Source organism: Lactuca virosa, chromosome 1 (genome assembly GCF_052849685.1).
Source record: "Lactuca virosa cultivar CGN04683 chromosome 1, Lactuca_virosa_CGN04683_v6, whole genome shotgun sequence".
Classification (NCBI taxonomy): domain Eukaryota; kingdom Viridiplantae; phylum Streptophyta; class Magnoliopsida; order Asterales; family Asteraceae; genus Lactuca; species Lactuca virosa.
Genome location: NC_136426.1, coordinates 126,963,369 through 126,978,224, shown reverse-complemented (window position 1 = coordinate 126,978,224; position 14,856 = coordinate 126,963,369). Strand labels below are relative to the sequence as shown.

The window sequence follows — 14,856 nt, the reverse complement described above, 5'->3', positions numbered from 1 at the left end:
ATTTGATCCCAAATTATCCTCCCCCATGGATATCTGCCACATAAAAAAATTAACAATTAAATTTCTAAAAAATGTTAGTAACTATAGGTAATTTAATTAATCAGTAATTATAAAATAGACGACATTATACCTATTGAATTCATCAAGGTTAGATAGCAAAGCGAAATACTCTTCTGGAACTGGCTGTTTAGCCAACCGTCCATTGAAACCCTTCTCTAACAGGTATAGAAGACATACACGGACTGCGTCCTCGTCCGATACCTCATTAAGTGAATGTTGAAACATATTGTAACATGGTGTAATTTGACCGAGACATTCGTGGAGACCATAGAAAAGGCACGGGAACAGAAGGCGGTAGCGGATGCAGAAGCAGGAAGATAGTCAAAAAACCAGAAGCCTGTGATGAGACAAAATTCTTTCTTCCCTAAAGACATCTTGTAACCCCCAATCTCAAAAAACATTTCCTCTACTTGGCTTCGAGGTTCGATGAAAACTTCTTGGCAAAAGACGTAATGTAGAAGCAAAGGATCCCCATCTACACAAGAAATGTCTAACCACCTCCCAAAACATGTATTCCATAACATAGTCTCGAATTCCGGTCTGTTTCTGAATGCCGCAAAAATTTCCCCACCGATTTTGGGTTTACACAAGAGTGTAATTGATGCATCAAAAACCATGTCGTGCTTCAAAAATAAAAAAGGTGTTATCACTTCATTCTAAAATGGAAATGACAAATATTCTGGAGCAGTTCCAGACATGTTCTTCATGTTCTAGACGAGTTCGTCATGTTCTGGAACAATTCTTCGCGTTCCGGAGGTTTCCGGAATAAAGTTTTAATATTCAGAACACGACATTTCAATGTAAATCAACAATACCTAAACATATAAACTGCTTTTTAGTTGGTCCTACAACAATGACATCTTTAATTTAAACTCTGGAACGTTTTCAGTCCATTTTGGAGGTGGTCTAGGAATTCTGGAACAGTAACACTAGAAAAATAGGAACCTTAAACAAACAAATAGAAAATGAAGAACGTACCCGTAAAATAACGGGGTTGTAATGCTCGTCTTCCATATCGTAGATGGGTGTCGATGCGTGTCAGATATAGGAGTTGCGTGTCGGAATCGAATACTTGGATACGATATGTTGTGGCTATAATACCAAGAGCTCTCATTGTTTCTATTATCTGTGAAGTCTTAAATTTTGGTTTTTACTAATATAATGTACAAAATATGCACCAAAATCAACATTTCAATTATTACAAATAAAATGACCCTCGTGCGGGGTGTTTGTAACCATCCTTTTGCTAAATCCCTTAAAGTAATTGAATATGAGGTTACAAACACTTTAAAGAATGGAAATAGGTTTTAAATTCAAGAACTACTTAACAAAATGATGCAAAATACCAACCAAAAGTTAAACTGCAAGGGTTGATGCAATATGAGCAAGTCTAGAAAGCATCTCAATGCATTGTTGGTTAATCTCTCTCTCTCTCTCTGTCTCTCTCTCTTTCTCTCTTTCTCTCTTATATATCATGTGGCTACAATAGGAAAAAGTCGGTGGGGTGAACAATAAACTAAGCTCAGGTGGTAACCACTTTGATATAAACAATAAAAGTTGCATTCAAGACATACGAAAATAGAAAGAATAGGAAAGATAAATAAAGATAAATATACAACCTTAAGCAATATGGAAAGATCAAGCTATTACCTTCAAACCATAAGTTCCGATTTTACCCTCTTTTTGCAACCATGGTTCAGCCAAATGCCAAATATGTACAAACCCTTTAAAAGACACAAATATTCAAATGGAAACTATGAAGTTCAATACTCATCTTCAAATCTGTTTTTTGGCAAACAAAACCAAATATTCAGATCATTTTCAGATTACATCAAATTACCTGGTACCAAACAATTGAAGGAAATCATACAAAGATTTCAAAATTAGAATCTTTATAGAAAAATATACTAATAAACTTGCAAATGACTTGCACCCAATGGATCAAAAACAAAAAACTTCCTTGAGAGAAAATTAAAAATATTTGATCAAAAACAAAAAACTCCCTACCAGTGAGCACAGTATATAACCAGAGTTTGTTACCATTCTTTGCAGTTTACCATTTATTTTTCCTCTAAACAACTACTACTCACATTTGCTGGCTAATTGGCTTTCTTTTATCCCATTTAAATCATGAAACAAACTCCTTTTAGTTCATACTAAAAACAAACATATAGAAACAAAATCATAGATCAACTCAATATGCATATATAAAATTACTCTAAGATTTAAGATATAAAAAAAGGCAAGATAGATTCGAGATGAGGAACCATATACCTGAAAGTGTCGAGGAAGAAAAAATTATGAAGAAACAAAACCCTTCTTCTCATTTCTTTGTTAAAAGTCAGACAAACAATGGAAAAAATATCGTCAATGAGAAGTATGAAAGAAAGAAATCTATAAAATTGAATCTTTACGCAAATAGTACTCGCTTACTTTAGTTCTCGGATCAGAATGAAAAGCTTCACAGGTCCTGTTCTTCCGGATCAAATGTTCTTCCAGATCAAATGTTCTTCCATAATATTATAAATCATAAAATTTATAATTCCAGAAAACTAATGAGTAATATCACTATATTAGAAACCCATAATATTTACCTCAGTTTTTTAATTCAAAAATCATAAGCAGAGAGGATGAACTAAGAACTCAAAACTATATAAGTGTAAACTTGAATAAATCAACACACCCAAAACTTTAAGATACACTCGGTAAGAAAAAAAAAGGAAAGTATATACATATGTTGTTGTTTCTTGAACCATTGGGTTATTTATACATAGAAATAGCGAAATAAGTATTAAAATATCCACACACATGTCATGATGTCAAGAACATTGTATAAAAAAGAAGATTAACAACAAAAGTTGACCTTTAGCGATGGACTTCCATAAGGTTTCATCTGCTGGGTCTTTAATTTCATCTTCCTACCATTCCACAACCTGTAAACACACATAGATTTAGGACTTTTGTTAGAGAGACTCAAAAAGGGAGTGATAGAAATAGATGGTGTCGGTTTTAGTGAGAGACAAAGAGGGTGAAAGAGAGAAAGATGGTGGTGCAACGACACATCTGAGAACGACATCAAGCAAAAGAGTCAGATGAATATTCACTCGGAAAGGTATTGTCATATATATATATATATATATATATATATATATATATATATATATATATATATATATATATATATATATATATATATAGGGTTAGGTTCATGTGAGACGGCCTAATTTTGTGAGACCGTGAGACGCATTTTTTTATTTTTTTTTAATTTTTTTTTATTTTTTTTGTTTTTTTTAGTGAATTCAAGTTCCAAAAATAATATTTAAAAAAAGAATTTTTGGATTTTTCCATTTATTTTGCATTTTAAAATTATTTTTTAGAATATGTACAGTATAATATTTTATTAGAATATTTCACGTATTTTTTTAAAAAAAACGAGATTTTTTTTTTAGTTAATTCAAGTTCCGAAAATAATATTTAAAAAAAGAATTTGTAGATTTTTCCATTTATTTTGCATTTTAAAATTATTTTTTAGAATATGTACAGTGTAATATTCTATTAGAATATTTCACGTATTTTTCAAAAAAAAAACGGGATTTTTTTTATTTTTTTTTTATTTTTTTTATTTTTTTATTTTTTTTAGTTAATTCAAGTTCCGAAAATAATGTTTAAAAAAAGAATTTTTGGATTTTTCCATTTATTTTGCATTTTAAAATTATTTTTAGATTTGGTCTCACGGTCTCACAAAATTAGAATGGTCTCAAATTAACCTGAACCTATATATATATATATATATATATATATATATATATATATATATATATATATATATATATATATATATATATATATATATATATATATAGGCTTAGGTTATTATATTTAAACTAATTATTGTGTTATTGTATGCATAAATGTGGACCAATCATTTTACTTAATTTAAGAAAGTGATTAATATATATTATTAAAATAAAGATAATTGAAAAATACCATTTAATTTCATTCTAAGGGTATTTTAGACAATTGAGATAAATTTAAAAAAGGAAAATTCCATATTTTTTGGGATAATTAACTCTCTTGATTTTAAAATTCTTATTTTTTTAATTACTTTAATTTTAATTATAACGTAATTTTTATAATTAAACCCGATTTTATTCTGTTAAAATCATATTGTCTACAAATTTCAGGATACATATTTCTATTAGAATGATATTCTATGAGAATGCCAACACCGACTAATAACACATTTTTGGATACAACTTCAAATTTTTCATTACATTCTTAAAAAAGTAAAAACTTTATATAATATTTTGACAATGAAATACTCACTAATAACAAATAAAAATATGTATATTATTCGACCTGAATATTCTAGCAGAATATATTATTACATATACTCCTATCATTCTATTGTAGATTATTCTATCAGAAGAATAGCTCTTTCCTTGATCATCCATTAAATTAGACATTTAACGATAATAACTGCCATGAATCAAATCATGTAAGAATAATATTCTCTAAGAATGCTTAGAATCACTTTGAAATTTGCGGTCAGTTCTTCAAGCATCAACTTCTGTCAAAACAAAACCAAATTGTAGTTTAGATTCCAACAGAATTGGAATTCATGATTCCATTCCAACAGAATTGGAATTCATGATTCTTTTTATCTTCTTCATGGCAATCTCAAGAATTGTACCACACGTTTATGTTTTCTTTCCCTTAGATCACAATGTACTCCATATCTATCAAAATTCACAACTATACAATAAGATCATCAAGATAATTGATTTTTTTTATCTATTTAACTTGTAAAACCCAATCAAAAGAAACATACACAATCAAAGAAGAGATCATCACCATTGTTCTTCCTACTCTTTTCTGTCAAATGAAGCAACCAAAGTCTCCTTTGTTTTCCTGCCAAAGAACACCACTAGAGATGGGTAAAATTCCCAGTAATCAAGAGAGCAACAACCCTCTCTTGGTCATCCTTGCTCATCACCGATTCCACAAGCAAAATCCACTGATTTCTTGCTTCCATTACCATTAAAATTAAAACAAAAAAAGATGAAGAACGAAGAGGCTGCAGAAACTGCCCCCTGCTCACCTGTTTAACTGCAACTCCCCCTTCCCCTTTCTGTTTCAATGGTCAATAGCCCCAATTTCATGTTCTCTTCCTTGTAAAAACAACAAACCCAAACACCCATCTTTTCCCTCTATTGATTTCTGTCTAAAACTAGCAAAAATAAAACAGAAACAAACCTCAAAAAAGCAGACGGAAATACCGACTGCGACCACCCTAGAAGACCCACTGCCGCCCTACAACTCCCATCTGCACCGCAGCTTCGTTGCTTCTTCCTTTGGTCTAGCCAAACCCCATAGGTCCTCCCTTTTTCCCATCGTTTTCTTCTTTCTCTGCTGTTCCCATCGACCACAAAGCCCAGAGTCCACTGCAAATTGTTCACCTGCTCTAATATCATCACAACACAATCAAACAATTAAACAAAATTAGCTTCAACAGGATAGCATCGATCCTGCTCAAATCCAAAATTTTATATACAAACAAAATCTAGACATTTAGGACTCTGATAGTAATCAACTAGTTGAATGTAGATGTAACCTGAAAACGGCGATTGATGTAAGTGTTGATGATCCAACATCGTTTTTTCCTTCTTCACTTCTAAAATCCAATCGACACATCCCAAAATCGCACCTCCTCTTATTCGCGCCTCCTCCCTCCGGTCGACAGAAGTGAAAACGAGCCAGATTGACGTGAAAATCGAGTAAAGATAGGGGAGAGGCGAGTATGCTTCATTAATCGACGAAGATTGAGCCACTGCCATTGATTTTCATCAGAAACTATAGATGGTATTAGGCGGAAGAAGCAGTGGCGAGGAGGACGATTAATTGGTGATGGAGACAATGAGGAAAGTGACCTGCGACGCAGAGAGGAAGAAAGAGGCGGATTTAGGATTTAGTTCACCGGTGTGATCCTATTACGGTGGAGGTGGATTTTAATAGGGTTAATAATAAATAGATCCCTAAAATAAAGGGACTATTTATAGAATTCATTTATCAAATTACTAAATAACCCTCACTGATTTATTTAATTATTTATTTTTATTTTAAATTTTGATTGGCCCACAATGATGGATACAATAACACAATACTTAGTTAAAACACATGAACCTAGCTCTATATATATATATATATATATATATATATATATATATATATATATATATATATATATATATATATATATATATATATATATCTTCAAGGAAGCATAAAAACGTTTCATACAAAAAGACCGAATCGGAGAAATCTGAAAAATAAGATCTATGAGAAATCAAAAGTGAAATTAATGGGAAGATGCTTACCAGTTTAGGTTCTTGTTCATTTGATGATGTAATAGCAAAATGAGTTTATAAAAGTTACTCTACAAACCACTAGTGAAAGTGTTGGTGACAACATTGATTTTCGAAGGTAGTGTCTAACGAAGGAGATGGTGACATCGTACATCGATAAAGGTGGGGAAGGGGGAAAATGATGGTGACGGAGACATATGGTCGTTCGTGGTATCTAGGTATAGATTTTAAGAGAGAAAGTTTCATGAGAACGGATTTAGGATTAAGTGGTGATGCCTGGTGGTGATGGTGGAGCCACTTTAGGGTTAGGAATTCCGGTAAACGATGTGTGACGGTGGCATTGATCGTGGCGTTGAGATAGACTTAGGACTTCTCATTTCGACTTAAGGTAGAAGCGCGGTGGTAGAGCGGCGTCGGTGGAGGTAACGATGGCATCAAGAGGGTGGAGGTAGCGACAACATCAGGAGGCTGGTGGTTACGGAGGCCTGCCGGAGATTGAAGAGGGTTAGGAAGGAGACGGAAAAAATTTAGGAGAAACGACGGCTAAAGATGTGTATAGGAGTTTAGGATTTTCCACATAAATAGTTACAAATCAGATGTACGTGTATACATTTGCACTACAAGCTTAATAAGATTGTACATGGTGTTATAATAGTTGTACCTCTTAATTTTCAAGAAATATATAATATGCTTTATATAGTAGTAAAGGTATATAGGAATACTTTCTATTCAAAACAATTACTATGATAAAGCATGCATCACACATGTTAAGGTTGAATCCACATTACTAGAGGCATCTTGCTCCTCGTCAGTGTTGTAAAACTCGCCGAGTTGGCCGATTACTCCTCTGAGCACTCGCTACTCGGCCCCTTACCGAGGTGAGTTACAGAATCCCAAGTACTCCCCGATCACCCCTTACTAAACTGAGCAGTGTTGTAAAACCCGGTTAAATCAGCGATTAATATGTATAATATACGTAACGATTTAATATTTAACACACACACATGTGATCATTACTATAAATATATCTTAAATTTTCAATAATTATTCACGAAGTGACCATTATGTGTTTTTCAGTTTTTGTGTATTCACATGTATCTAATTTTGTTATATATTTCAATCAAATTAAGATTTTAACTTATGATTTTAACATATATAAGTTCCCTAAAAATATTTCTACATGAATTACCGAATCCGAGTACTCATGAGTACTCGCTACTCGATAGTCGGCCGAACAGGTACCGAGTAACGAGTTCTACAACCTTGCTCCTCGTACATGAAAACTGGCATTGATCTACTTTATTGGTACACACTTAATCATTGCATACGATCTTAATAAATACACATTGGTTTCCGACGATGTTATCACTATGTACCTTTTCTTCGTATGTTGTTTATATCTTGGGTTTGACAATCAAATTGCTATACAGATTGCTCACAAGAATGTTTTTCAACTAACATACAAAACATTATGAGATTCAATGTCACTTTGCTCGTGAACATGTGTTTTAAAAAAACCCACTTAACAGTATGTGTGCCATATTTGTGAATGTACGTTGTTTGTGTATTGATATTGAATTTAGACATATTTTTGGAGCAATTTTCATGTCTTTTTAATTATTTTTTGGATTTTTATATTGGAAATATATAAAAATTTACATCACTTGTCAAATTTACATTTGTTTCTAAAACTTGAAATCCTAAAATCATTTCAATTTTTGCAAGTTTCCACAATTCAATACAATCGTGTCTAAGGGAAGTACGACTCACATGTCAATATCGCGGTTAGAGAGTATCTTGTATGAGTGAAGTCAATCGCTTATTGTTGAAGTGGTCAAAATACATGCATTTTTTAATCACGAACTTCGTCATCCTATCCCGAACTTTAGCCGCTTCCTAATTCCACAATGTAGTATCTTTCGTCATTATTGTTTGATTATGTCGCGGGCCAAATTTCACCGATGGGTATCTCTTGTTCATATGAGTTTTCAGTGTTTCTCTTCTTCCTTGCAAAAGGCACCACATTTCTTGTATCGCACTTTATTTGGACCGCTCGAAATTATATACAAATCATAATTTTCCCAAATCTCCATATTTCTCTTTGGTTTTTTGATGCCAACAATGGTAATATTGCTTGATGAATCTCCAACACAAACGAAAGCTGAGTCCATTGCTTGACTTGAGAGCATTTGTTGATCTAATAGAGTTTTTTAGTGGTTTGGTTAAGTCTCAACATCTAATACCTATATATACTATCAAGGAATGGTAAATATGGAAAAAAGGGACCAAAATTCGATCCGCTTACAGCCTCAAATAGCTATATAGCCAGTAGAATAGGACAAAAAATCGGTAACAAAGTCTCCTGGAAAAACCGGTTTTAAACCGGTTCCGACGAAACCGGTTCTAAACTAGTAGTAACAGTAATATTTTCGAATTGGTTTAAACCGGCAGTTCGGTTCGTGCATCGGTTTGGTTCATATTGGACCGGTTGATGGTGAACCGGTTTTCGATTTGTATGGGCTCGTGAACCGGTTTTTTTGTGCAAGTCTAATTACAGGGGTGAAATAAACATTATCAGGGAACTTCAGTTTATTATATGTATTGATAAGGGTTGTAACTTGTAAGCATAAAGTGTATCAAACTTCGTCATGTCACACCTACGAAACATCGAAGATTATATGCATAAAGCGTCCAAAGTTTTACTGTTTATTATGCGTATTTATATATTGGATATATACGTTTACAATCGTACTTCATAAATCTTGAAGCATGCTTAGTTCCAGGACCAAACAAGAACGAAAAAAAATGGAAGAACATATATGAACATATGTTTCTTACATCCATCCAATTATTACAATTATTATATCAATCACTTGAAATATATATTTCAAATGTTACTTACTTACTCATGCACTCGAAAGTTATAGTTCATATGAGTGCGAATTATTTCATATAGTATGCAACTTCAGTAAGGTTTCTCTCCAACATAGTTGTCGGGTGGATCATAGTTGCATGTCACGAACCATGCACCATTATTGCATTGAACCCTTGCACAACCAAGACGAACCGAATTACGCCAAACAAACAACTTGAGTATAATGCCCACACATCTTTTCCGGAGCACAAGTGTTCGAATTATAATCATAATCGGCATGTTCTCCAATCCACAAGTTCATAGCATCTACACCAGTGAAGTCATAGCAAGATTCTCACCGTAAGGACTGTTTTGGGAGTGCACCAACTGACAGTCACCACGTCTTTGATTGGCATAATTTTCTGCGAAACCAGCCACATTACTATCCCAAGTCATGGGCCCCACACCAACCTGAGCTCGAGCCTGATTATGAGCATCAACAAAGTCTTGTGGCGAGTTTTGGGCTAGGGAAAAATTAAGAATTCCCATGAATATAGCAAGAAGAAATAATGCGTTATTCCAAGGGCCCATTTTTTTTATTTTGTTTAGTGGCACAAAAAGGATGCTTCAAGTCGTTTTGGCGACTTATTCCATTAAAATTTCTTCAGTCGTTTTGGCGACTTATTCCATTATTTTTTCCAGACAATGTGGAAATTCTTTGGATGCAAAATGAAAAATATATCATAAATATTTGAATATATTATAGTTTAAGTCCATATGGTTTGGTTATATTCTCGCCTTTGGTCCAACCTTTACAATACTGATAATCCTATCATTGTGGTATGAGAAAATTATAGTGTTGGTCCTAATGCATATAAAAAAAAGACTATTATACCCTTTTTAACTTTTTTATATATACCTATTTATAATTTTTAGTAATAAAATTATTAAATAAGGATATACCTCCCCATACCCACCCACCCCTGTCGGCTACATCTCCAAACCACCGCCTCCATCCATTCCGCATATGTCACTACTCAAACCACCGTCTCCGTTCACAAATGACCCAAAACTAGAAACTTCCTCGTCGATCTGAATCTAGAGACCTATTGCTTCTCCGTTCACAAAATCTCTTTCTATAAGTTGTTGTCGAATTTCATTCTTTTTCCTATAAACCATACAAAATAACATATATTCATGGGTGACTCTCCTTCTCCTCCGCGTGTGACACTCTTGTTCGCCATCATTGTTTCACTCTCCAAAATGATCAACATCTTCTCTCACCTATATGGAATTGGTGACGTTTACACCCCCTCATCTAGGCCACCACAATATTCTTCCTTAATCTCGATGTCTGTTTCGGCTCATCAGCCTCCTCCATTTGAGTAAACTCTATGGTGTGCGTTTGATTTCATTACATTTGTTACTACCCTTCATCAATAACACAATTAAATGTGATGTATTCATGTAGACATCTCATCGAACAGTTTGTAGTCGTTGTCATTTAGTATGTAATTTTTAATGATTGTATACTAGTTGCAATGGACTGCGGGAAAGAATTTTAGAATTGGAAATTCACCGAAACCGTCACTAGGACCTATTGCATCTCTTATGGATTTAGCAATCACTATAGTAAGTAATCGCAACTATCTTCTCTAGTTTTGGACATATTATGTATAGCGCAATAATCTTCCGTTAGGATTGATTAAAAGCCAACAAAAAAGTTAGTCACCAATTCACAAAACTTGTCACTGATACCAAATTTTGAACACAAAAGTCATTAAAATATACTTCTTTTTCAAGGAATTAAGTTTGGTTGGGTACCATGAGAACATGAACATATCTTTATCTATTAACTTTGATAGGTTCCTTTTGACGATTGTTTCAATGGAAAACCTTGTTACCGTGAGAACATTAAAACATCGACATTCGATTTTTTGCAATACCAATAGGTTTTTTTCTCAAACAATCTACTACATAAGAAGGAGGTGGGGTGGGGTTGGTGGGATGTAAGATGGGTTGAGATGAGCCCATAATCTATAATTTGTTTTATACTCTTTAATTATAAATTATAAATTATTGAAAAAAAATATATTTTAGTCTTTTTATATGGACCAAGGACAATTAATTTAGTTTTCAAAATCCACAAGGATATAACCCATCAATTTTTTCGACGATTGACCAAAACTAAAAATGTGACCAAAACTAAAAAATTAACTATATCATAGGGACCATTTCTGTAATTCATAACAATACTTGATTATAACTTTTTGGTCTTTTTGTTGTGTAATATTTTCCAATCGTTTTGGTGACTTATTTGTTCCCAAACTTCGGAAATTTTTATGGATGCAAACAAAGAATCCATCATATGAATTTTCATACCACACATCCTTTCATAACGGCAATTGATTATAACTTTTTTGTCGTTTTGCTACTAATTTTTTCCACAATATGGAAATTCTTGGAGATACAAAAAATGAAGAATATATCATATGAATCTTTGTATGACGCACCCTTCTAGACCGGTCATATATATATATATATATATATATATATATATATATATATATATATATATATATATATATATATATATATATATATATATATATATATATATATATACTAGGTTATAACCCGTGGGCACCACGGATTAGAAATTAATTCTTTTAATTAAATTATACTTATTTATTTAAAATAAATATTAATAATTGATAATAATTAATGTAATGATTAGTTAATATGTTTTGCAATAATAAGATAACGACATAACTAATCGTTAAAAATGCGAACCGGTAGTGGTTTGAATATGCAATTGGCATTTTGTATTTGTAGATATGCAAAAAAATTATAATTTTATGAAATGAAATATAAATTTAACAAAAAACAAATAACGAAATTTATATTAATAATAAAATTGTACAAATTTTTTTACAAATTTCTAAAAACTTCTTTATACACAACATTAGAAGTTTTATTTGTTAGTCTACCATCTTTATCTAAAATCAATAATTTTAATCCTTCTCTACTTTGAACTCTGGATAAAGCAACATACAATTGACCATGTGTGAAAACAAGCTCTTTGAGGAACAAACCAACCTTCGATAGAGATTGTCCTTGGCTCTTATTAATTGTCATTGCAAAACACACAGCTAATGGAAATTGTCTTCTTTGGAATTTGAACGGGATCTTGTCTTCAGAAGGAGTTAAAGACATTCTTGGAATAAAAGTCCAGTTTTCAACATTACTTCCAGATAAGATAACTGCCTCAATAACACGTTTGCCCAAAGATTTAACCTGTAGTCTAGTCCCATTACATAAGCCATTTTTCTGATCAATGTTTCTCAATAACATAACTGGGACACCGACTTTTAAAATGAGCTTATGGTTTGGAAGACCTGAGACTTTAAGACCATTTAAAACATCACGTGAGTATAAATTTGCATCAAACTCATCATGGACAAACTCGGATCGGCATAGACTATCTGAACTTAAGTATTCTTTTTTTTTCCCCTGGAAACAATGACAGCAAACGATCGTTTATTTCTTGGACAACTTCATTCTTGGGAGCTAGTATTGTTCTTTCTTGAAAATAATCAGCAATGTTGAAGTTTTCCAGTATAGAAGGATATACAAAACTGATTAATGAACCTATAGGATCATGTGGATTAGTAATAACAATATCCCGTGGAATATCAACAATTGCTTCACCGTCATTCGGACCACCAAGATTACCTTCTCCTATGTCCAAAAGCCAACCTGCAAAATCCCTTATTTGTTCAATAGCAGACAGATCGCTTCCAACAGTTAACCTCATGTTTTTTGTTAATTTATGAACTTTGCATTGTTGCCATAAATAAGAAGAACTTAAAGAAGCATTAACAATGTTTTGTCTACTGCCACCTGGAACAACAGGTAGAATTTGTCTGAAATCACCTCCAAAAACAATCACTTTCCCTCCAAATGGAATATTCGAATTCGCAGGATTGACACACTTTAATATATCCTTCAGAGTTCGATCTAAAGCTTCGAATGCATGTTTGTGTACCATGGGTGCTTCATCCCAAATGATCAATGAGGTTTTTCTTACTAAACTGGCAAGATCACTTTTTGGATCTATTGAACAAAAAGAATCCTCATTAATATTTATGGGAATTATAAACCGAGAGTGTGTTGTCCTGCCTCCAGTCAATAATAATGAAGCTATCCCACTTGAAGCAACATTTAAAACAATCTGACCTTGAGCTCTAATTACTGCAGAAATTGTCTTCCAAAGAAATGTCTTACCTGTTCCACCATAACCATAAACAAAGAATACACCTCCCTTATTATGTTTAACTGCGTCCATGATATCGACAAAAATGTGTCGTTGCTCATTTGTTAATGCAACAAACAGCTGATCGAACTCGTTCTTTAAATTTGGTATGTCATAATCTAGCTCCTCGGTAATAAGACGATTGTTTGAAGATGAAACAGAATCAGCATCTGGGTAAGGCATCTTTCCATAATTTTTAAGGGTGGAATTGTTACGGAGTAAAATTTGTTCTATCTCAAACAAAGTCAAGTTTTTAAGTTGATCTGCGTTTAGTAATAAACCTATACGTAAAATAATATATTAGTTAGAACATATAAAAAAACAAATTGATTAAAAAGTAAAATATAATCGGATTTATACTAAAATTTCATATGATAGTATTTTAATAATAATGAGAAAATTTTAGATTACCAAGAGACTTTAATCTCTGTTGTTGATTGTAAAGAATTCCATCTGACAGGTATTCCCAGGTGTTTTGCCAAACAATCTCTGGTTTACACAAACTGTTGGACAATAGCATCGTAGCAAATAAGAACCGCAAATAAAAACCAGATCCATAAAGACTTGCTTCCTTAATTGCATCGATAAATTCTTTGTCATCATCTAAAAGGCCAAGATTATAACACGCATCTTTAAAAGAAGAACATAGTTCACCATTGACTGTGCGAATTTCTTCGAATGATTTAGGACCTTTCACTTTATTTAAAAGAATTCTTAAGAAATATGCTTCTCCAAGTTTAGGAGAAACCGAGTGAATTCTACCAATCGCATATCCAATTTCCCTTGGCTTCCAAATCAGATCTTTACGTTTCCAAACAAATTTTGTAGGAAATTCAAAATATGTAAGTTTCCATGCTTCTTTATTGATTGCATTACACTTCATCCAAGATGTGAACATTGAAGAAGCAATTGAAGGGCGATCAAGAACATCTTCAATGTCATCGTCAGCCTCATATACAACTTGTTGTTGATCAGGAAGATGAAAAGGTAGTCTAATCACAGCAGGATGCCTATAATGAACATCGTATTTAAAAATCCGCCATGATGCTTCACATGCAGAAATATATCTACAATCATAGTATTCTTTAATTTCATCCACTGCATCGTTGTTATCGGAATCATTATTGGTCGGCTCCATAGAAATGGTAGCTCTATCAGGACCCTTGTTTATATATTTAAACAAATACTTTATGGAAGATCCTTGATTGCACCATTAAACATTAATGTGTGCCTGATATCTTTTCAACAGATATTTGTTGTAT

The 14,856-nt window shown here is 32.8% G+C and overlaps 1 protein-coding gene and 1 pseudogene across 1 annotated transcript; both read right to left on the bottom strand.

Moving 5' to 3' along the window:
• Positions 1–9,390: 9,390 nt before the first annotated feature.
• Positions 9,391–9,900, bottom strand: LOC145106509 (pathogenesis-related protein PR-1 type pseudogene; annotated as a pseudogene).
• A 2,310-nt stretch (positions 9,901–12,210) lies between these two features.
• LOC145120339 (uncharacterized) lies at positions 12,211–14,732 on the bottom strand. Its single transcript, XM_079056169.1, has 4 exons — positions 14,006–14,732; positions 13,567–13,875; positions 12,914–13,395; positions 12,211–12,792 (listed from the first exon to the last, which is right to left on the bottom strand). The coding sequence occupies exons 1-4, from the start codon at positions 14,730–14,732 to the stop codon at positions 12,211–12,213; spliced, it is 2,100 nt and encodes a 699-aa protein (XP_078912295.1).
• Between the last annotated feature and the right edge of the window lie 124 nt (positions 14,733–14,856).